Genomic DNA, 22,886 nt, shown 5'->3' on the forward strand with positions numbered 1-22,886 from the left:
TCATGACACTGAAAAATATACTCTTCTCAATTTTAAAATTCGTGAAAATTAACCTTTTTCTTTATTTGCGTGTTTGCCATAAGCCAAGTTGATAACTAAATTAACTGATGAATTTGAAGTCACTATATCAAAATACCTAATTGGATGTCAGGAAAATGTATTGTTTACAATGTTTTTTAATTTGACACCAGAAGTATCCAAGAATGGTGAGCATGGCTTCTAAATGACACTGTGTGAATGCTGTATAACTGTTTAGCAGTCTGGTGTAGAAATCAGATTTGCAGCACTTGCACTGAATTATTGCATTTCTGTTAAAAAACTGTTTTATGCTTTTGGGTATTGTTTATCTTAAAATGTTCTCCAACTGAATAGAAGACTATGCACTATGATTGGCTCTTGAAATAACTTGATTTAATACAATTGGGGTCACATTGGCTGGTGTCTGTTTAGAAACGTAGAGTGGGTACCAGTCTATCACATGATCCATTCGCATACTCACACACTACCACTTGCTTGCAATCTCTCTGGCTTAGTTTTGCAATTGGCAGTTAACTTATCCCACATGTGTTTTGGTCATACTGAAGGAAGGTTAGACTACCCAGAGGAAGACCCACACTGATATGGGAAGAATGTGTAAACTCCACATTGACAGCAACTAGGCAAACTCATGCTGGAGCAATGAGTCAGCAGTACTGTATTATCTACTGCACTTCTGTGCCATTGCCAATTAAATAGATATTCATTATAATTTAGAAAATTTCACAGTTGAAAACTTAGACATCCTAAACAAGAATGACAGAAAGAAATGCTGCCTGAGCTTACAGACATGTGAAAAAGTAATAATGCCCCATGAAAATATGGACATATCAAGATTTGATATTTATTTAATCTAGATAAAAGTGATGTAATAAAAAAACGTCTTACCTCATTTTCATTTTGTAGTACATTATATAATTTAAATAAACATAAATGTGTATGTCGCATATGTTAAAAGTAACTAAACACTATTGTATATACAGTATTAGTAACGCATATACCTAAAATTAGAAACTGATGCACCAGATCACGTGCAGATGATTAGGACATCATTAGAAAGGATCTTGGGAGGAGACTGTCATATGTGCACCTCAATCATTTAGTTTGCTTTTTGTTATTGAAATGTGTGTTATCACAATGCATAAATCGAAAGAGCTTTCCGAAGCCTTCAGAACGAGGATTATAGTTGTCTATTGGAAGGGATTAATAAAGATCAACGAAAAGCTGTAAATATACCATTCCATTGGAAGATCACTTCCAACTTCTTCAGGCCAGATTACCCCAGTAAGTTCAGCCAGAGAGTAGAATGCAAAATGCTGAAATAAGCTTCTAAGAATCCCAGAATTTCATCACGGGACCTGCAGATAGCTCTTCCCACTGTTGATTTCAAATTGCATGAGTTTACTATTAGACATAGGCTGCACAACTTAGGTCTACATGGGAAATGTGCGAGGAGGAAATCTTTGCTGCCCTGAAAAAACATCGGGGCAAGACTGTTTGCCCATGAACACATAGGCAAAGACTGGGACTTCTGGACTAATGTCCTTTGGACAGACAAGGCACAGGAAAGGGTATAATTACTTTTAATAATTCTGGAAATAGCATATTGACTCATTTTTTTTTACTAAATAAGTTATTGCAAAGCCAGATTGTCATTGTTTTTTTATCATCACCTTTGTCTAAAGATACTGTTTAAATGAAAATCACATCTTTATGTTCACATATGTTAAAAAAATAAATAAATAAATTTTTCAAAGGGTATACTTACTTTATCACATGACTGTATACTAGTATTGAATCAGTGCTAAAATTTTGACATTGGTATCGATGCCAGTTTTTCAAACTTATTACCAGTACTGAAACATTTCTAAAGCAAATAATGGATAACTCCAAACTAACAATTGTATGTAGTGAGCAGTTGTCGAAGCAATTCCCCTGTGAATTCTTGATCACATTTAAGTAATAGCTGAACAAAGGGGTGGTAGTGGGGCTTTCTGTGTGAAGTCCAGTATCAATTGGTGGATTGTGGGGGATTGAAAGGAAAGGTGACGTTTAGTTCTGGTACCAAAAATCTCAAAATGCTGGTACCGTACTGTCTTATTTTGCATTTTTTGGTACTTTTGTAGCACTGATATACTGTGCAATCCTACTGTATTCTGCATAAATGTTACTTTATGCTGCTATATTTAGATGACAGAAAATATAGCTGCTCATTTAAATAGTGTTTACTGGGCTGTTATTAATTTCTAGGGGGGATATGCTTTTTTTTAAATTTTAATACATCCACTGTCCACCAACCTCAATCTTGCCAACATTAAAAAATTAATGTGCTGTGCTACAAACTATTAAATCAGGTCCCATGGCTCCAGTGGTACTCCTCCTAAAACACACTCAATGTAGCCTTCAGACAGCTGTGTTAACCTGCGAAAAATTATTTTCCTAAAAATAAAATTAAAGAAGTCGTAATAGAAGAAAAAGGAGTAGTAGTAGTTGTATTTTACTTACAGAATAAAGTGAAATTCTTAATTGCATGCACAACCAACATGCACCACAGCACAGTAATACATTTGCAGCAGGAACGTAAATACACATCTTTTAGAATTTGTTTGTACTATTTTGGCACTTTCTTGAAACCACTTGATTAAATGTTTAAAACTGCAAATTACACTTTGATTAAAGTCATAGTATAATAATGATCCACAGTAAACTCAATCTGGAAAAAACAACTAAAATATTTTGAAAAATCTGATTAATAGCTTGCAATGTAACTTTTTACTGTAATGCACCATTATTCTGAATGTCCTGTATATTAAATGTTTTTTTTAATTTTATATTTAAAAACTGAATGCTTTCAATTTTACAAGTAAATGTATTGATTGTACCATTTATTTATGAGTCCCATTTCAAATTCACAGATAGACCAAAGGTCTCAGATAATTACACTCAGGATACATGGACAAAACTACAGGGAGCTGTAGAAGCGATTCAGAATAGCACTTCAATTAAATATAACCTAGAAGAGCTGTACCAGGTAAGTCATTACAGTTCCACTATTACGTAGAGTAGGATGTCAGCTGGTTTCTCTTTTGCCTGCTTTAAATGTACACCTTAAAATTGTAATTAAAAATAAAAAAGTAACTGCATGTCTTAAAAAAAATACTTAAAAAAACACCAAATGTAAAAAGTGTAAATCCTCAATGCGGAAAAGGAGCTAACTTCTGATTCACTCTTTGACAGCTGCGACTAATAACTATGCTCAGACAAACGTTCTGGTCTGTTTCATTTTTGTCTTTTTCTTCCCTTTAGGCGGTGGAAAACCTTTGCTCCTACAAAGTATCTGCTACACTGTACAAGCAGTTGCGGCAGGTTTGTGAGGAACATGTAAAAGGACAGATACAGCAGTTCCGACAATATCCTTCTGTTTTCATTTTCTTTGTAAAACAGTTTGATATTTTTAAGAGGTTCACTCTGCTGAAAACTAAGTAATTTACATTGTTATTAGGTACTGAAAAATATTTTAGCTTAGAAGATGGCTTGAAGATCCAAATTTTTGAAATACAGGTCATAGGGTCATTGTCATATTTATATTTCACACTAAATTACTTTTTTGCATGTGTTAATCAATATATACAGTATAGGCTCAGTGTCTTAAATCACAAACTTATCTCCCTTTTTATACAAAAATCTGAAAGGTTGATGGATTAGCTATTATAAAGAAGAACAAATTTAGCAGCCTTTTCATATTGTTAACTGAGTTAATATTATTGCAATTTTGGGCAGATGGCACCTAGTCCTTTTGTTGTTGTATATTGGTCTTTCGTTTGCATGATTATCATTCTAAATCAGGAGATGAGTGGTTAAACACATCAGAAGTGCCTGCAATGTTTTAATCTCTTAAGAGGCATTCACCTACATAGGTAATGCCTTTCTCATAGAATGAAACAGTTGGTAAATGTTGTTATAGGCTCAAGTCTTCATGTTTGAAAGCATGTTCATTTGTCAGAGAGCATTGCTGTTAAGTATATGTGTATTTAAAAAACAATAGTATGAGAGATCATTCCTTTCTGGGAAGACCTGATTTTTTTATTCAAATATTAAAAAGGATGGCAGGTATCCTACAGTTTGGAGTCTTTGGCATACTGAGGCACTGTTTGCTGTTCATGTTAAACCCCAGGTATTCAGTATTTTCAGGGAAAGATGGTGAAATAAGTTAAGCATTTAATGCAGTGTTGTCTAAATGCAGTAGCAGATGACAAGGTATTTGATTTTCGGCTTGCAGTTTCAAGCTAGCCTTATAGTTTGTGTTTATGGATTATTATATTTTAAGAATAGTCTGAAAATGATGTAATACTGTAATCCTACTTAGTCCAAGTTAGGTTCACTGGGGTTGTAAGTCTTTTTTGGCAACCTAGAACACAGGATGGGAAGCAACCCTTGATTGGGTGCCAGTTATCACAGAAACAACTATATATTACTCACATATACAATCCCATAAGGCTAAATTAGAGTTGCTGCATAAGAATAAAAAAAAAACCCTGCAGACATGGAGAGAACTTGTAGACTCCACATACAACAGACCGTGTGGGTTTTTCACCCAGAACACTGAATCTTTAAAGGAGTTTTAATTGCTGCACTGCCCTGTTGCCCATTATGTCAACAGTGTTGAAAGAATTATTTAACTTAGTAACAATACCTGATATACTAGTGGCATAGCTGTTTTGTTGTTGTGTATTTCCTCTTATTTATTTATTTTTTTTAATTCTCCTGAAGTGGCCTCAACTATACCTGATCATTTGGTTCAATGAAGATGTAGGTTTCTCTCTGACAGTGGTGTGAGCTGTAAAAGAGTATAGGCAAGGATAAAAATTTTTCTCTTTTAGAGGTTTATGGCATTTTTCTTTCTTCTACTCAAAGGTGGCAGAATTTGCACTGAAAAAAGGAATGTGACTGACCGTACATACTAAGTTCCTCTATTGAGTTAGTTTGACAAATGTCTGCTCTCTGGTTGCTGTGACTTATTATAATGAATCATCTCATGAATGAACATCGAGATTATCACTTTTTTGTGTTGCTTTAATATTTTCTTTGTTTTTATTTAATATCAAAACAACCTTTACCAGTTCTGAAGACTGTTACTTTCAACTGTAATTAGCACATTAACATGTAACATGACACGGATGCATTTTGCTGTGTCTCCTTAAAGAATTTCTTTCCTTTTTTATGCAGTGAATAAGTAATCACAGTAATGCACATGCTGGTACAGTGCATCCGGAAAGTATTCACAGCGCATCACTTTTTCCACATTTTATGTTACAGCCTTATTCCAAAATGGATTAAATTCATTTTTTTTCCCTCAGAATTCTACACACAACACCCCATAATGACAACATGAAAAAAGTTTACTTGAGGTTTTTGCAAATTTATTACAAGTAAAAAAACTGAGAAATCACATGTACATAAGTATTCACAGCCTTTGCTCAATACTTTGTCGATGCACCTTTATCAGCAATTACAGCTTCAAGTTTTTTTGAATATGATGCCACAAGCTTGGAACACCTATCCTTGGCCAGTTTCGCCCATTCCTCTTTGCAGCACCTCTCAAACTCCATCAGGTTGGATGGGAATCCTCGGTGCACAGTCATTTTAAGATCTCTGCAGAGATGTTCAATCGGATTCAAGTCTGGGCTCTAGGCTGGGCCACTCAAGGACATTCACAGAGTTGTCCTGAAGCCACTCCTTTGCTATCTTGACTGTGTGCTTAGGGTCGTTGTCCTGCTGAAAGACGAACCGTCGCCCCAGTCTGAGGTCAAGAGCGCTGTGGAGCAAGTTTTTATCCAGGATGTCTCTGTACATTGCTGCAGTCATCTTTCCCTTCATCCTGACTAGTCTCCCAGTTCCTGCCGCTGAAAAACATCCCCACAGCATGATGCTGCCACCACCATGCTTCACTGTAGGGATGGTATTGGCCTGGTGATGAGCGGTGCCTGGTTTCCTCCAAACGTGACGCCTGGCATTCACACCAAAGAGTTCAATCTTTGTCTCATCAGAACAGAGAATTTTGTTTCTCATGGTCTGAGAGTCCTTCAGGTGCCTTTTGGTAAACTCCAGGCTGGCTGCCATGTGCCTTTTGCTAAGGAGTGGCTTCCGTCTGGCCTCTCTACCATACAGGCCTGATTGGTGGATTGCTGCAGAGATGGTTGTCCTTCTGGAAGGTTCTCCTCTCTCCACAGAGGACCTCTGGAGCTCTGACAGAGTGACCATCGAGTCCTTGGTCACCTGCCTGACTAAGGCCCTTCTCCTCCGATTGCTCAATTTAGATGGCCGGCCAGCTCTAGGAAGAGTCCTGGTGGTTTCGAACTTCTTCCACTTATGGATGATGGAGGCCACTGTGCTCATTGGGACCTTCAAAGCAGCAGAAATTTTTCTGTAACCTTCCCCAGATTTTTTTCTCGAGACAGTCCTGTCTCAGAGGTCTACAGACAATTCCTTTGACTTCATGCTTGGTTTGTGCTCTGACATGAACTGTCAATTGTGGGACCTTATATTGACAGGTGTGTGCCTTTCCAAATCATGTCCAATCAACTGAATTTACCACAGGTGGACTCCAATTAAGCTGCAGAAACATCTCAAGGATGATCAGGGGAAACAGGATGCACCTGAGCTCAATTTGGAGCTTTATGGCAAAGGCTGTGAATACTTATGTACATGTGATTTCTCAGTTTTTTTTATTTTTTAAAAATTTGCAAAAATCCCAAGTAGACTTTTTCACATTGTCATTGTGGGGTGTTGTGTGTAGAATTCTGAGGAAAAAAATGAATTTAATCCATTTTGTTATTTACAGCCTTATTCCAAAATGTGGAAAAAGTGATGCACTGTGTATACTTTCCGGATGCACTGTAGTTCTGAAAGCACATAAAGCATACTGGAATCTGATTTTCACTATAACAGTCACTTCAAGGAGTTTGCCACCGATGTATGCATGCTCATGGTAGATGGAAATCTCTGTCATATGTGTTTTAGGGTGTTTCGGTGTTGATGGGGATTATTTTGTAAATTATGCAGAAAGTTTGGACAGATATTGTTTTAATTTAAAATTTCATGGACATAGCCATAAAGAAAAATATTTGTTTAAACTGACAGAAAAACAAAGTGGTTAAAAAATTGGTTAACATAAATGGAGCTCAGCCTTTAATTCCATTAATTGTCCATTAATATTTCTCTTATAGTCATACTAGAAATTAATTTCTGCATGGATACTGAGAATGGAAGGGTGAATCACAACACACCAATAAGAGTAATTTGGTAAATTGCTTTTAATAATAAAGTAATCTTTTGTAACCTTAATATAACTATCAACCATAATAAAATTTCAGAGCTCATTTAATCCTCCCACCTATTTTGCTAGCTGATTTGTTTCCTTGTCCATGTTCATGAAGTGCTCTGTACTATTCGGCTAGCACTGGGCATAAGGCAGGGACAGCAGTTACAACTATATGATTTTATTTTGGAATATGTTAGTTTAGTCACTTTTATTATACTTAAGTAAACACTTATGTTTATTGTCATCTTGGTTTAGGTATTTTTTGATTTATGCCATTCATACTTCTCAAACAACTTTAAGGGCTGAATGCATTATAACTCATGTCTATCTTCTTTCTTTGCTAAGGCTCATTCAGAATTATTTTTCTCCATTTGTCTGACCATCTTATCCACCTTTCAATAATACCTCCATGGTCTACTTTTAAATCAGAGGTAAAACTGAAAGGAGAGTGAGTGAGAACTTAAGAGGGTTTGAAAGACTAGAGCTGAATGCTAACATTTGCTCATAGTCACTTGACACCATGATCCCATTTTGAAAAAATGCCAGACTGGGGTCACTAGAGAAAATATGATCAGCTTACTTATAATTAGAAAAATCTTCTGCATCCCTTTATCCAGTATACTATTTCTCATTATAAAGAACAGTGTACTGTATTTGAAAAGATTTTGGAAGATCAGTAATCATCTCATCCCTGAAATTTATAATGGGTGCAAGGCATGGCCCCTATACTATAATGTATTTGCTGCAAATGTTTTAAAATTCTGTCCCATATAACTAATGTGTTAAATGTCTACTAAAATGCTTTATGATAAACATAAGAATGGTTTTGACATAAGTAGACCAAGAATCTTCTCATCTTATGAATTCCTGTTAACCTAGCCTGTCCACATAACGTTAACTGAAGATCTGAAGGTCCCTCAAATGCTGTTTTTAGTTTATGCAATGTTATCCTTAGGTCTCTTTTGAAAGAGAGAGTTATCATTTAGGTTTAATAAATCATAATGACAAAGCAATACTGACATACATTACAGCAGATATAATCAACCCCAACCCAAAAAAGAAAGCTATACGGTTACAAAGACGTGAAATTTTAATTGAGAAATCCTATTCCAATCCTTCCCTTAGGAATGGTCCTCATGGATGACTCTGTTCTCTATATATAAAATGCTAAGTGTTGCCCATCCTAATGCAAAAACTCACAAACCACTGGACCTTGATCCTTTATCTTAGTCTTAATCAAGAGCTTAAGACATAATACGTGTAATATCAACTAAGAGTTGAAGGTGCAGTAAATCTTGCCACAAAAGTGGGCTTTGGGATCTTTTCACAGCAAGCGGTGATATGAAAAGAAAAGAACAGTGGCTTAGGCTTGTAGCTTCACTGACAGGAAAAGAACCGTGAAGACACGTGCTGATGGTGAGACACAATGAAACCGGCCAACTGATTGTTTTCCTCGCTGCCGCAGGTCATACACTCAAAGCAGAAAAGAATAGGATGTGTGTGCTCCATCTGCCATGTGTCTTTCTCATAGCAAGCGGTGGCAAAGACATGACTGAATATTTTCATCGCAAATGCAGCTTGAGCACTCCAAGCAAAAAAGATGGTTAAATACACCATTAAAGCACAACAAAGGTGGCAACACCTGGGGCAGAGTGCAAGAACCTCCGACTGGAGGTCTGAGTTTTTTCAAGTTTAAATGAAGGACTCAGAAAATTTGGTAGGTTGCTTTTAATAAAACTGAATTACACAATGCTTTGCAGAAAGAGATGAAGAGTATAGATTGTTGAATACTGATCTTCATTCATTATCTGTGATTCCAAGATCCAGTTCTCTGTGAGATACGTAAAGTCTGGAAATGCTGTCTGTATCTTCATGAACACTAGATAATATAGCTGGGATCATTCGTATTGAATGAAGCATTAGGAAAGTTGGGCAGATTAATTTTAATATAGTTCCTGACTTGTTTAAACTTGAAAATAGTGTGCTACTGAAGTCAGTTTTTGAAGTGCAGTTGTTCAAAGCTTGAAAACCTAAGGTCTAAATGCTAAGTAACGTTCATGAGTTACACACTGTAAATTTTAAGGATGGCTGTAATTAATGGTTATCATGTATGAGAGCAATTGAGAAAATTAACTTGGCTTTAAGTATTTCCCATTCTGACACCATATTTTGGGAGGCTTTTATATCCCTGGATAGTGTGTGAAGTGGCAATACATGCACACAATATATGAATTATAATGTCCAGCTTTATGACATTTATATACAATAATTTTAAGCTCATCATTTAAAATCTGCCTGTTTCTACCATTCCTGTATCTAGTTATTCTGTGCTTCAGTTTGTACTTTCAGTGAGGTAAGACATAGTAAACATTTGGGTTGAAGATAGTCCATGGAATTCAGTGGTTTCAGGAAGTGATATGGAACACAGTGTTATTCAGAGAGATTTTGTTTAATTAAAACTTTTTTTTTTTATAGTTTTATACCTAAAATGGTCAGCTTTGGTTTCTTTAGGGGTTACCAAGACATTTAGCATGTTTGGGCTTTCAGTTGCTAACAGGATTACACTGTGGCTCTGTACAGTTGGAATTAAAAATATTATCTTCTAACAGTGCATAATGAAAAATGCAGTTTTGTCCAATATACAGTTTGCGAGTGTGTCAGCAGGAATAAGGATTCAGTTTTATTATTATTATTAATCAATATGCTTTATTAGTACATAATGACACATTTTAGTATAAATTTCTTTTCATATAATTAAATAGCATTACTTTATAAATTACACTTATTGACTGGAGCAAAGCTTTGTGTGATCTTAAGCTGATTGACCCCTTTGAAAATTGCTTGAAAGTTAATAAATTAACTAAAAATAGTTAATTTTGTTATTGAGATTAATATTTAATTTTCAATGTTGCCATTTATGTTCCTCATGTTTAAGGTAGAAAAAATCCCTTAACACTATTCCACAGATTCTTTGGATGATGTTTTATTTCTTAAAAAGATGAATACCTGTTGGCAGGATCATTGTCGTCAAATGGTGAGTAGTTTCACATTCTCTGTATTTTTACTTAATTAGCATTGCTTAAGATTCAAGTTAATGACACTTTTTAAAGTACATTTATGTCCACTTTGCCCATTTGATTTATATCGCTCATGCTATTCTGTTTAATCTGTCTTTAGAATGTAATAGAGCAAAATTTTTTTTTTTTGCATTTGATATGAAAAGCATGGGTATGGCCTCAATGGGTGCAGAAGACCATAGAAAGTAGAACAGAAAGATTTGGTGGACAACTGCTAACCTGAAACAACTTGGAAAATGGCCATTAAACTGGTAGGCTAGATCATGTTGCATAAATCTGGAGATGACTTGCTTTCAGTTTCTTCTGCTGAGTAAGGCTATATCACAGTTTTAAATGTCAGCTTTGAAAATTCTGAAACAAGCCATTTTGGAAATTCAGGAACTTATTAATGAACACTCAACACTTGGGCATAAATTGACATATATACTGACTTTACTTCACTCTTGCAAATTGTTATAAACTATTACTTTAGAGAAAACATTGAAAGGCAGTAAAACAGTTTATTAATTTGCAGTTCTTCCTGACATGTCTGGATTCCAGGATTCAAATCCCATCTTTGTCACCACCTATATTCAGTTTTTATATTCTTTGCTTGTATCTGTGTTTTCTCCTGGTACACCACTTACCCACTCACATCTCAAAAATGTTCAAGGAGAGGTTAAGTGGCCCTGTGAGAGTGAGTGAGAGAGTATGTATGAGCGTGCCAGCCAGTGAATTTGAGTTCTGTTCTTTTTCATTTCATGCCTTGTGCACCAGCTCATTAAGGCAGTAAACTGGATGAGTAGGACCATAAATGAATTAAACATGAAATGTAAATTTATGATATGTTAGTGTTTTAGACACCTGCACTGTATAGTAAATAAAAATAAAATTTTTTATGAAGTTCCAAAAATCTTCAACTTTACAAAAAGTGAAAACTAATTGATTATTTTTTCTCTCTCTGTTTGATTTAATTTACTAAAGCTGGAAATGGACCTAAGAAAATAATATAATAATAATAATAATACATTTTATTTATACAAGGCGCCTTTCAGAGAACTCAAGGACACCAACAAACAAATAAATAAATAAATAAATACAAAACACAATTATAAACAACTTAAAACATCAGAAAATCTAAAAATTAAAACCAAACAAAACCACTATAATTAGGAGGAAGAAGAAAAAGCCATTTTAAACAAATGTGTTTTAAGTTTACATTTGAAAGATGAATATGATTTGATATTTCGGAGATCTGCAGGTAATGAGTTCCAGTGCTTGGGAGCAGAACGGCTGAAAGCTCTGCTCCCCATGGTGGTTAGACGGGAGGGAGGAACGGTCAGATGGGTGGAGGAAGAGGATCTAAAGTTACGGGATGGAATGGCAACATGTAGAAGGTCAGACAGATATAGAGGTGCGAGGTTATGGATGGCCTTAAAAGTTAGTAGCAGAATCTTAAAATCAATACGAAACTTGATCGGGAGCCAATGAAGCTGCTGCAAGACCGGAGTAATATGGTGAAAAGATGGGATTCCAGAGATGATACGTGCTGCAGAATTCTGGACTAACTGAAGCTTGTGAAGAGATTTATTAGGGAGACCAAAGAGGAGTGAATTGCAGTAGTCCAGCCGAGAAGTGACAAGACTATGAACAAGAATGGCAGTAGTATGAGGAGTGAGGGAGGGACGAATGCGATTAATATTACGTAAGTGGAAGTAAGCAGACCGGGTGATGTTATTAATGTGACATTGGAAAGATAGAGTACTGTCGAGGATGACACCCAGACTCTTGACCTGAGATGATGGGGAAACAACAGAGTTATCAATAATAAAAGAAAGATTATTGGTTTTGGATAATGATGATTTTGAACCAATGAGGAGAACCTCAGTTTTGTCACTGTTTAATTTAAGAAAATTTGAAGAGAACCAGGATTTAATTTCAGAAATGCAATCAATAAGTGAGAGTGGTGGAAAAGAGGAGGTGGGTTTACCAGCAAGGTAGAGCTGGGTGTCATCAGCATAACAGTGAAAATTAATGTTATATTTGCGAAAAATATTGCCAAGGGAAGAAGGTAAATAATAAAGAAGAGGCCCCAGGACAGAGCCTTGGGGCACACCAGAAGTAACAGTGGTGGGTTGGGATGTGAAAGTTTTAAGCTGTATGAACTGAGTGCGGCCTGAAAGGTAAGATCTAAACCAATCAAGTGGAGTGTGAGTAATGCCAATCAAAGATAATCTATTAAGGAGAGTGGTATGACAAATAGTATCAAAGGCGCACTCAGATCAAGAAGGATGAGAATAGTGATTAGACCAGAATCAGCAGCCATAAGGAGGTCATTAGTAATTTTAACAAGTGCTGTTTCTGTACTATGAAGGGCGAAAACCAGACTGGAACTTCTCATATAGATTATTGTGAGACAAGTGGGTGTGAAGTTGGATAGCTACTATTTTTCAAGAATTTTGGAGATAAAGGGCAAGTTAGAAATGGGGCAAAATTATTGAAATTAGTAGGATCACAACCAGGTTTTTTTAATATTGGGGTTATAGCAGCAGTTTTGAAAGATGAGGGAATAATACCAGTAGTAAGAGAAGAGTGAATGATGGCAGAAATAAGAGGGACTAGAGAGGGGAGGCAGGCTTTAACCAAAACTGTAGGCAGGGGGTCCAGCTGACAAGTAGATGACTTGAATTTGCAGATGAGATCTGAGATTTCAGAGGAAGTGGGAAGCTGGAAAGAAGAGAAAGAGTGAATAGGTGAGTGTAGTTCAGAAGAAATACAGAAAGGATCTGGACCAAGGTGCTGATGTATCTTTTGGATTTTCTCATTGAAAAAAGACATAAGAGAATTACAGAAGGCAGTTGAGTGAAGGTGAGATGGTAAAGAGTCTGGAGGTTGTGTAACATTATTAAGTAAAGAAAACAAAGACTTGGTGTTACCTGTATTACTAGTAATTAACTGAGTGTAATAATTAGATTTGGTTTGAGCTATACAATCCTTGTAGTAGAGTAGATGATTTTTATACATCTCTTTGTGGACAAAGAGTCTGGTTTTTTTTAACAACCTTTCAAGTTGCCTGCCTTTACCTTTCAGAAGCCGAAGTTCAGGCGTAAACCAGGGGCAGAAAAGGAAAAGAAACAGATCTGGTTTTAGTGGAGCCAGAGAATTAAGAATACCATTAAGACAAGTGTCATAATATGAGACCAGTTCTATGGGAGAGGATAAATTATAAAAGTCCATTTGCGAATCAGTTCTAGAAGACAGCAAATTCAAGTTGATATTCTTAATGTTACGAAAGGCTATGAGACGTGGAAGCTTAGGAACAGAAAAGGTAAGTTTAGCAATATAATATATACTTTATTAATTTAGCATATAAGTGATATTCTTAGAGAAACTGTAGAATTGTAGAATAGAAAACATTATTCTATAATTCTAAGTTTTCAGACTAGCATTCGTAATATTTGCACTTTAAATTCCTTTGATACAAGTTGCATATGCAAGTTCCATGACAGCTTGGCTCTGCAAGGCTTTTTTTTTTGCCCAGCTGGGGATTTGCATTGAGAAGCCAGTTCGAGCCACAATGCCAGCCAGTTTGAATTTACTGCTGTTTTTCTAGATCTTCACTCTAACCTGGCTGTCCAAAACTAAATGGTAGATACATTACTATTAACTTGATGTAAGAGTCAGTGGTAAAGATGTGTAAATTGGTGTGATTTACTTTAAAATCTTTTCTTGATCACTGTAACCTGAACACCTCCCCAGAACTTTACCTAATGAACACACATCCACATTATATTCAAATACACCAAAATTGGTACCTTAGCAACCAAATTCATTTGTTCTAGTACGTTAATATAAAGTATGTTTTTGTTTCTTCTAATTATTCGGATGCTTTGTTCTGTTAGTGTATGGAATTCAGCTTATTTCATCTCATTATATATAAAATCTAAAATCTGTATGTCTGTCCACTTTTCACAAGAAAACTACTTAATGGATTTAGATCAGGGTTTTTTTCTTTCTTTCTAGTATTTGCTTGAACATTTCCATTGATTTTGCAACTTTTCTCATCACACTAAGAATCATAGTTCGCTTGCAGGAGCAATATATTTGTGCTAATCAGAGGAAGAGGCTGTGGGCCGAGGGGAGGGGGAGTGTGATGTCAGGAGTCATCTACCTCTGCATTTTGGAAAGTACCTTCCCTCCGCTTAGCTAGCGGTACCTATTTATTTATTGATTTTTAAAGTTTCTCCTGTTTCACTATTACATGGGTGGAACCGCGGGGGATGGCTAGTAATGAAATAAATAAAATATTAATTAATAAATAAGTGCATGAAGAAGTGCAGTAATTATGTATAAAGGAGTCATTAAATTGCAAAAAAAATGTATAATCATAAATCATCTAATTATTATGAAATATGTCATCATTTTATTTTGGCTGAACAACGCAGTTCCTTTTCATGTATTTATTACTTTTTTTACCCAAAATGACATTTTTTGCTTTATTTACCAACAAGACTTTTCTCAATGGCACATTTCCATTTTAATGCCCTCACTATTTATTGCAGAATGCCTCTTTTCATGATGGTTTTGTCACTTGTTAATCAAGACCAATGGGCTAAAACGCATTCGTATTGTTTCATTCTTTTCTGTCAATTACTTTCACCTGATTGTAGACCCTAGGCTACTAAAGGTCTTAACTACCACTTCAATTCAAACTGGAAAAAAACATGGTAGAAAGAGTTGTAATAGTTTTACAGAAAAAATAAGTAGAGATAATTGAACATATTATAACTGCACCAAGTAAATAGTGCTTTTATTAAAGGATTATAAACTGTACTTTACAAACATAGTTGCATGTTCTCACTGTTACAATCCATGGGAAACCCTTTGTAAAACAAGAAACATGCACAGAGGACAAGATACTGCTAGTGTTGTGGTGCGCCAGCATGTGGTAAATTGAGATAAAGGTCTATGGCAGTATGACATTGTTCATTAAATAAAAACAGTATGCTCAGGCTCATAGGTAGATGTGTTAGCATGGACTAGTAACCTCAGAGTGTTGATGAAGGAATTGGCATCGCAGCCCAGATGATTTTCTCATTTGCATTCTGGTTTTCATAATTAAGGCACCTGTGCCCACTGAAGTATTAAAGTTTGCGTAGGGCAGAAGAGGGATTGAGAGAGAGAAAAGAATGATGGATCATGAAGTTAAATGGAAAGTAAAGAGAAGACAAAGAGGTAGGATCATGTTTGAGGCAAGCAGTTGGTAAATGACAATGAGTGGAGCGAGCAAATGGTGCTCATGAGGCAGAGTTGCTTTCTGAGTGCCCGAGGAGTAGGAGCGACCAAATTCTTACAGTGACCCCTGCTGAATGTCAAGGGATGACGGCGGGAAAACAACAACAACAACATTTATTTATATAGCACATTTTCATACAAAAAAATGTAGCTCAAAGTGCTTTACAAAATGAAGAATAGAAAAATAGAAGACACAATAAAAATAAACATAAGTCAACATTAATTAACATAGAATAAGTAAGGTCCGATGGCCAGGGTGAACAGAAAAAACAAAAAAAAAACTGGAGAAAAAAAATAAAATCTGTAGGGATTCCAGACCAAGAGACTGCCCAGTCCCCTGTGGGCAATCTACCTAACATAAATCAAACAGTCCTCTTTGTATTTAGGGTTTTCATGGAAGGACTTGATGATGATGGTCACGTAGACTTCTGGCTTTCAGTCCATCAATGTTGGAGCATCACCACAAAGAAACCGGAAAAAGAAACAGAAGAGAGAGTAGGGGTCAGTACGGATTTTGGAGCCACTATGAATAGTTATTATGATGAATTGAACATACAGAGTATCAGTATTAAGTTAAAGTGAAGTTATGAGAAGGCCATGTTAAAGTAATGTGTTTTCAGCAGTGTTTTAAAGTGCTCTACTGTATTTGCCTGGCGAATTCCTATTGGCAGGCTATTCCAGATTTTAGGTGCATAACAGCAGAAGGCCGCCTCACCACTTCTTTTAAGTTTAGCTTTTGGAATTATAAGGAGACACTCATTTGAAGATCAAAGGTTACGATTTGGAATATAAGGTGTCAGACATTCCGATATATAAGATGGAGCGAGATTATTTAAGGCTTTATAAAACATAAGCAGTATTTTAAAGTCAATCCTGAATGACACAGGCAACCAGTACAGTGACATGAAAACTGGAGAAATGTGTTCGGATTTTCTTTTCCTAGTTAGGATTCTAGCAGCTGCATTCTGCACTCATTGCAAGTGATTTATGTCTTTTTTGGGTAGTCCTGAGAGGAGTGCATTACAGTAATCTAGTCTACTAGAAAACAAAAGCGTGAATTAATTTCTCAGCATCTTTCAATGATATAAGAGGTCTAACTTTTGCTATGTTTCTTAAGTGAAAAATGCTGTCCTAGTGGTTTGATGAATATGCAATTTAAAATTCAGATTACAGTCAACAGTTTTAGTATAAAGTAAGTATTTTACTTCCGTCTTAACTTTTAATCCTGATGCATCAAGTTTATTTCTGATAACCTCATTGAATCCATTATTGCAAATTACTAAAATTTCAGTTTTCTCTTTATTTAGTTTGAGAAAATTACTATTCATCCATTCAGAAATACCAGTAAGACATTGTGTTAGTGAATCGAAAGAGTCGGAGTCATCAAGTGCTATTGATAAGTACAGCTGTGTGTCATCAGCATAGCTGTGGTAACTCACATTGTAACCTGAGATAATCTGACCTAACGGAAGCATATAGATTGAGAAAAGCAGCGGACCCAGGATAGAGCATTGTGGAACACCATATAGAATATCATGTGTCTTTGAGTTGTGATTACCACAACTAACAAAGAATTTTCTACCTGCCAGGTAGGATTCAAACCAATTTAAGACACTGCCAGAGAGGCCCACCCATTGACTAAGGTGATTTCTAAGAATATTGTGATCAATGGTGTCAAATGCGGCACTCGGATCTAAAAGGATGAGAACAGATAAATGGCCTCTGTCTGCATTTACCCGCAAAAGGGTGTAGGGCTGACATTGTTCCCAGCTAAATACCTAGAGATGATGGCAGGAACTCAATCCAGATATAAGGAAGACTGTGCTTGCCAGTGGACATTTTTCTCACTGGGAAAACCTTAAAGAGTGAGCAGAGGAGACATCTGTTTGAAGGATGCACCTTTGGTTTGTAACATATTTATTGGAGTATCTATTTATTGATTGATTTTTAACCTCCACTGAACACTATTTTTATTATGGATTATTTATTAACTTACTTATGGAAGAAGCCCTCCACTTTGTTTTGGGACACTTTTTTGTTTGTTAATAAAAACACTAAGCACTCTGCATCAACCTTTGCCGTGTGTGTGTTCATTCATGACTATCACTGTCCCCTATGCCAGCAACCGACCGGCTAAAGCGATAACGCTACATCTGTGATCACCCTTTCTCACTGTCACTGTGTCATGCTCACTAAAAACATGTCAGAATGCCTGCATGTGACTGCTATTTTTCTTCTCTCTGATAGATACCACCCATTGTCTTGAATATTCTCGAGGCCTGTGGAATACAGGGGCTCCATGTTCCTGTCTAATGGGTTACTGTCACTCAAAAATTATAGGATGAATTAATGATATATTGGAAAAGCTTGAGGCTTGGACAGATGAAGTGTTTAAAATATTTATGTTGCTTAAGAGATTCTCAGTAGTTTAAGTACAGTGTTCGCATAGATGGTTATCTGCAGGCATGTCACTGGATCCTGCTGCAGACATTCACCAGAAATAATTTCTTCACAGGCACCTTCTGTGAGGACTCGGTACTCAATCAAGCTTCTACTAACACTTAGCGTCAAGAGTTTGAAAAGTATATATACTTCTGAGCATTTCCAATGTATCATGTCCATCTGAAATATAACTTAATGTGTTAAAAGGTCTCTTCTATTTTGTCTACAAAACTAGCAGCAATAGCTGTTACATCCCTCCTCATATTTTCCAGCTGAAATGCAAGTAGCATTAAAGATCTTTAGTAGTATGCCACCTGCAATAAGCGATTAACCAATAGGAACAGGTTGGCTGGTATTCTTTATTTTTATTGATAAGTGACAAACACATCATCAAAAGAGGCATCTTGAATTAAATGATTGAAAGAGCAGTCATTAAAAACAAGACCAGTATGAAGTAAAACCTGAATGATTAAAGTTAACTAAATTATTCAACCAAAATAAAACGATGACCTGGTATTTCATAATAATTAGATGAATTAATTACATGTTTGTTTTCAGAATTGACTTTGTGTATCGCTGTACTTTTTATTGTGAACACTTTTTTCATAATTGCTGTTTTATTTCATTTTTGCACAAATGTTATTCTGTATTCATCAGAGCTTGACTGATTAAAAATTAAACCTTTTATGTGACTGAGAATAAACAGTGGGCATAAATTAGTTTAACAGAAACACTGTATTCTTTATGTTACAGATTTGCTCTTCTGTGATACTACAAATAATCTATTAAATATGTTCTGCTCTTTTCTGCTCTGTTGGTAGGATTCCTTCATTAACTTCAAATTTTATTTTAACTTTTATTTTCTTTGTCATTTTTAGATCATGATAAGAAGTATTTTTTTATTTTTGGACCGAACGTATGTGCTACAGAACTCAATGCTGCCTTCTATATGGTAAGTATTATTTTCAAGTAAACAGGCTGTGTCTTTGTACTTGGTTGTGCCATCATGGTTTAAATGATCTTTTTGTCTTCTGCACTTCTAAAATACAAAACAATGGCTCCTAATATGTCCTTATGTTGCAATTAACATTTTCTCAGTTTCTGATAGCTGTGATGGTATTTCATTTGCCCACACAAAATTCTAATAAATTTTAATGCAATGAATGATTTTTTATATTTTGTGTAATATGAAACAAGTACAATGGCCTTTACTGTCAAAATTGTAATACAACAAAGGTCGTCTGCCACCATAACTTTTATTTCTTCACTAATCTTGCTACTATTTATTACAGCTGTGAAATGATGGTGACTTGTCAATTCAATTCGATTCTCGATTTGTACGTGACGATTTATGATTTTAGTTTATTAAAAATAAAAACCATATAAGTAAAAAGAATAAGTAAATAGCTTGTAAATAAAACTTTTGAGAGTAAAAAAAAACAAGTATCTATGATTGCTTTATTTTAAATATGTTTAATTAGTTTACAGTGTAATATTTTCATGCAAGTATCATTAGTCTAAATGTAAATAGTTTATGGCAGGGGTTCCCAAAAAAAACACACAGTGCATCTGGAAAGTATTCACAGCGCATCACTTTTTTATGTTACAGCCTTATTCCAAAATGGATTCAATTAATTTTTTTCCTTAGAATTCTACACACAACACACCATAATGACAACGTGAAAAAGTTTACTTGAGGTTTTTGTAAATTTATCAAAAATAAAAAAAACTGAGAAATCACATGTACATAAGTATTCACAGCCTTTGCTCAATACTTTGTCGATGCACCTTACAGCAATTACAGCCTCAAGTCTTTTTGAATATGATGCCACAAGCTTGGCACACCTATCCTTGGCCATTTTCGGCCATTCCTCTTTTCAGCACCTCTCAAGCTCCATCAGGTTGGATGGGAAGCGTTGGTGCACAGCCATTTTAAGATCTCTCCAGAGATGTTCAATCAGATTCAAGTCTGGGCTCTGGCTGGGCCACTCAAGGACATTCACAGAGTTGTCCTGAAGCCACTCCTTTGATATCTTGGCTGTGTGCTTAGGGTTGTTGTCCTGCTGAAAGATGAACGATCGCCCCAGTCTGAGATAAGGAAGGGTCTGGAGCAGGTTTTCATCCAGGATGTCTCTGTACATTGCTGCAGTCATCTTTCCCTTTATCCTGACTAGTCTCCCAGTTCCTGCCGCTGAAAAACATCCCCACAGCATGATGCTGCCACCACCATGCTTCACTGTAGGGATGGTATTGGCCTGGTGGTGAGCGGTGCCTGGTTTCCTCCAAACGTGACGCTTGGCATTCACACCAAAGAGTTCAATCTTTGTCTCATCAGACCAGAGAATTTTGTTTCTCATGGTCTGAGAGTCCTTCAGGTGCCTTTTGGCAAACTCCAGGTGGGCTGCCATGTGCCTTTTACTAAGGAGTGGCTTCCGTCTGGCCACTCTACCATACAGGCTTGATTGGTGGATTGCTGCAGAGATGGTTGTCCTTCTGGAAGGTTCTCCTCTCTCCACAGAGGACCTCTGGAGCTCTGACAGAGTGACCATTGGGTTCTTGGTCACCTCCCTGACTAAGGCCCTTCTCCTCTGATCGCTCAGTTTAGATGACCGGCCAGCTCTAGGAAGAGTCCTGGCGGTTTTAAACTTCTTCCACTTACAGATGATGGAGGCTCACTGGGACCTTCAAAGCAGCAGAAACTTTTCTGTAACCTTCCCCAGATTTGTGCCTCGAGACAATCCTGTCTCGGAGGTCTACAGACAATTCCTTTGACTTCATGCTTGGTTTGTGCTCTGACATGAACTGTCAACTGTGGGACCTTATATAGACAGGTGTGTGCCTTTTCAAATCATGTCCAATCAACTGAATTTACCACTTGTGGACTCCAATTAAGATGCAGAAACATCTCAAGGATGATCTGGGGAAACAGGATGCACCTGAGCTCAATTTTGAGCTTCATGGCAAGGGCTGTGAATATTTATGTACATGTGCTTTCTCAATTTTTTTATTTTTAATGAATTTGCAAAAATCTCAAGTAAACTTTTTTCACGTTGTCATTATGGGGTGTTGTGTGTAGAATTCTGAAGAAAAAAATGAATTTAATCCATTTTGGAATAAGACTGTAACCTAACAAAATGTGGAAAAAGTGATGCGCTGTGAATACTTTCCAGATGCACTATAGGTGCTCACAGTGATTTTTTTCCTCAAATTTTTGTTTTATGATTCAGTATTTCTCATGAAAAAGTAACAACAGGTCAGTTTTTTCATCTTTGTCGTGTTCCCAGACACGTCAACTAAATTTGTCTAAAGTTTCATGTTGGCAACAGAAAGAAATAAATAATTACAGCTTTTGGCACCATGGGGCACCCCTCCCACCTCCATATCCTTTCCAGGCAGGGATGCCCAAAATATAAATAAAATTCATATACAATATTCATATTAAATATAAATAATTTTTCCACATATACACACACACATTTTTTCATATATGTACACACACACAAATCTGACACACTTTTGTTTATTATGCGCGCCTTCAACTCTCTTGCTTTTTTCAAACATGGCCGTGTTATCTATCGATGGAAACATCACAGTTGCAGCTATATAATGATGTAAAGTTTGCGAGTTTGCGTATGGCCCACTGAGCCAGAGCTCTCCCCCCTCCCCCCCAGGAGTGCAATGTGGTAGGTGCCTGCTAGACCAGCTTCTCTTCTCTGAAGGATATCTCGTGATCAATACAAGATTGGGCTTGTTTTGTTCAGGGGAATCTGCTATAAATACTAATATATCATGTGTATATTCACTGTTGTTTTGTGAACCAATATGCAAGAACACATGAAAATTCAGACGCATGTGGTGTGATTGGAGCCCACCTGAGCTGAGTCCTTTTGTTCAAATATGGTTGTATTACATATCGTTGGAAAAGTCACATTCTCAGCTATCCAGTGGTATGAATTTTGCAATTGTATAACCCACAGAGCTACAACCCCCTGCAGAAATACGAGATGGTAGGTGCCAGTTCTAAGTCCTTTTCTTTGGATATCTCATTATCAGTACATTGTACAATAACATGCTTTGGCTTGTTTTGATCAGGAGAGCCTCTGTAAGTAATGATTTGACACAAGTGTATATATTTGCAGTTTTGTGAAGTAATATGCGAGAGCACACAAGAATTCCGATGAGGGGTGTTGCAGTTTTCAGCCCAAATCAAGGGTTCAGTGCATCGGTTGAAATATACAGGTCGATACCTTTTGATTGATGTATAGCACTTGGGTATTCCTTGTACAGAATAATTACTATGTTTTTTTTGTTTTTTTGACAATTTATGAAACACTCCATGTATGATTTCATACCAGATTAAAAGTCAACTGTAAATACTGCAACAATGTGATCACTACTAGTGTGAAGTTGACACTTGTCGCTTGAAAACGAGGTACTGTTTGTATCGGTGTGTGGCGTTAGTTCACCTGTATGATGCCCCAAAAGATTTTTAAAAACAATTCTGAACCAACCCTTGCCTGGCCTGATACCATAAAATATATGTTCATCATTGTCTATCCTTCTGCATTAATTTGACAAATTAATACAAATGTTAAAAGAAACAGTGATAGTACACTAAAAACATTCACCAAAACCAAAAAATAATGGAATTTTGGCAGATTGGACCTGAGAGAGAGAGAGAGAGGCAGTGTGCAAACCTTTTGTTGGGGAATAGAGGGGGTGAGAAAGACAGCACA

The 22,886-nt window shown here is 36.3% G+C and overlaps 1 protein-coding gene across 1 annotated transcript in view; it reads left to right on the forward strand.

Annotated features, from left to right (window-relative positions):
* The window catches only part of cul4a (cullin 4A), a 107,397-nt gene that overhangs the window by 20,374 nt on the left and 64,137 nt on the right, over positions 1 to 22,886 (forward strand). Inside the window, exons 2-5 of the mRNA XM_039744642.1 lie at positions 2,952 to 3,067; positions 3,343 to 3,446; positions 10,322 to 10,391; positions 19,029 to 19,102. Coding sequence (XP_039600576.1) covers positions 2,952 to 3,067; positions 3,343 to 3,446; positions 10,322 to 10,391; positions 19,029 to 19,102 — 364 coding nt within the window. The remainder of the gene's footprint in view (positions 1 to 2,951; positions 3,068 to 3,342; positions 3,447 to 10,321; positions 10,392 to 19,028; positions 19,103 to 22,886) is intronic.

Source organism: Polypterus senegalus, chromosome 2 (assembly GCF_016835505.1).
Source record: "Polypterus senegalus isolate Bchr_013 chromosome 2, ASM1683550v1, whole genome shotgun sequence".
In the NCBI taxonomy this organism is placed as follows: Eukaryota; Metazoa; Chordata; class Cladistia; order Polypteriformes; family Polypteridae; genus Polypterus; species Polypterus senegalus.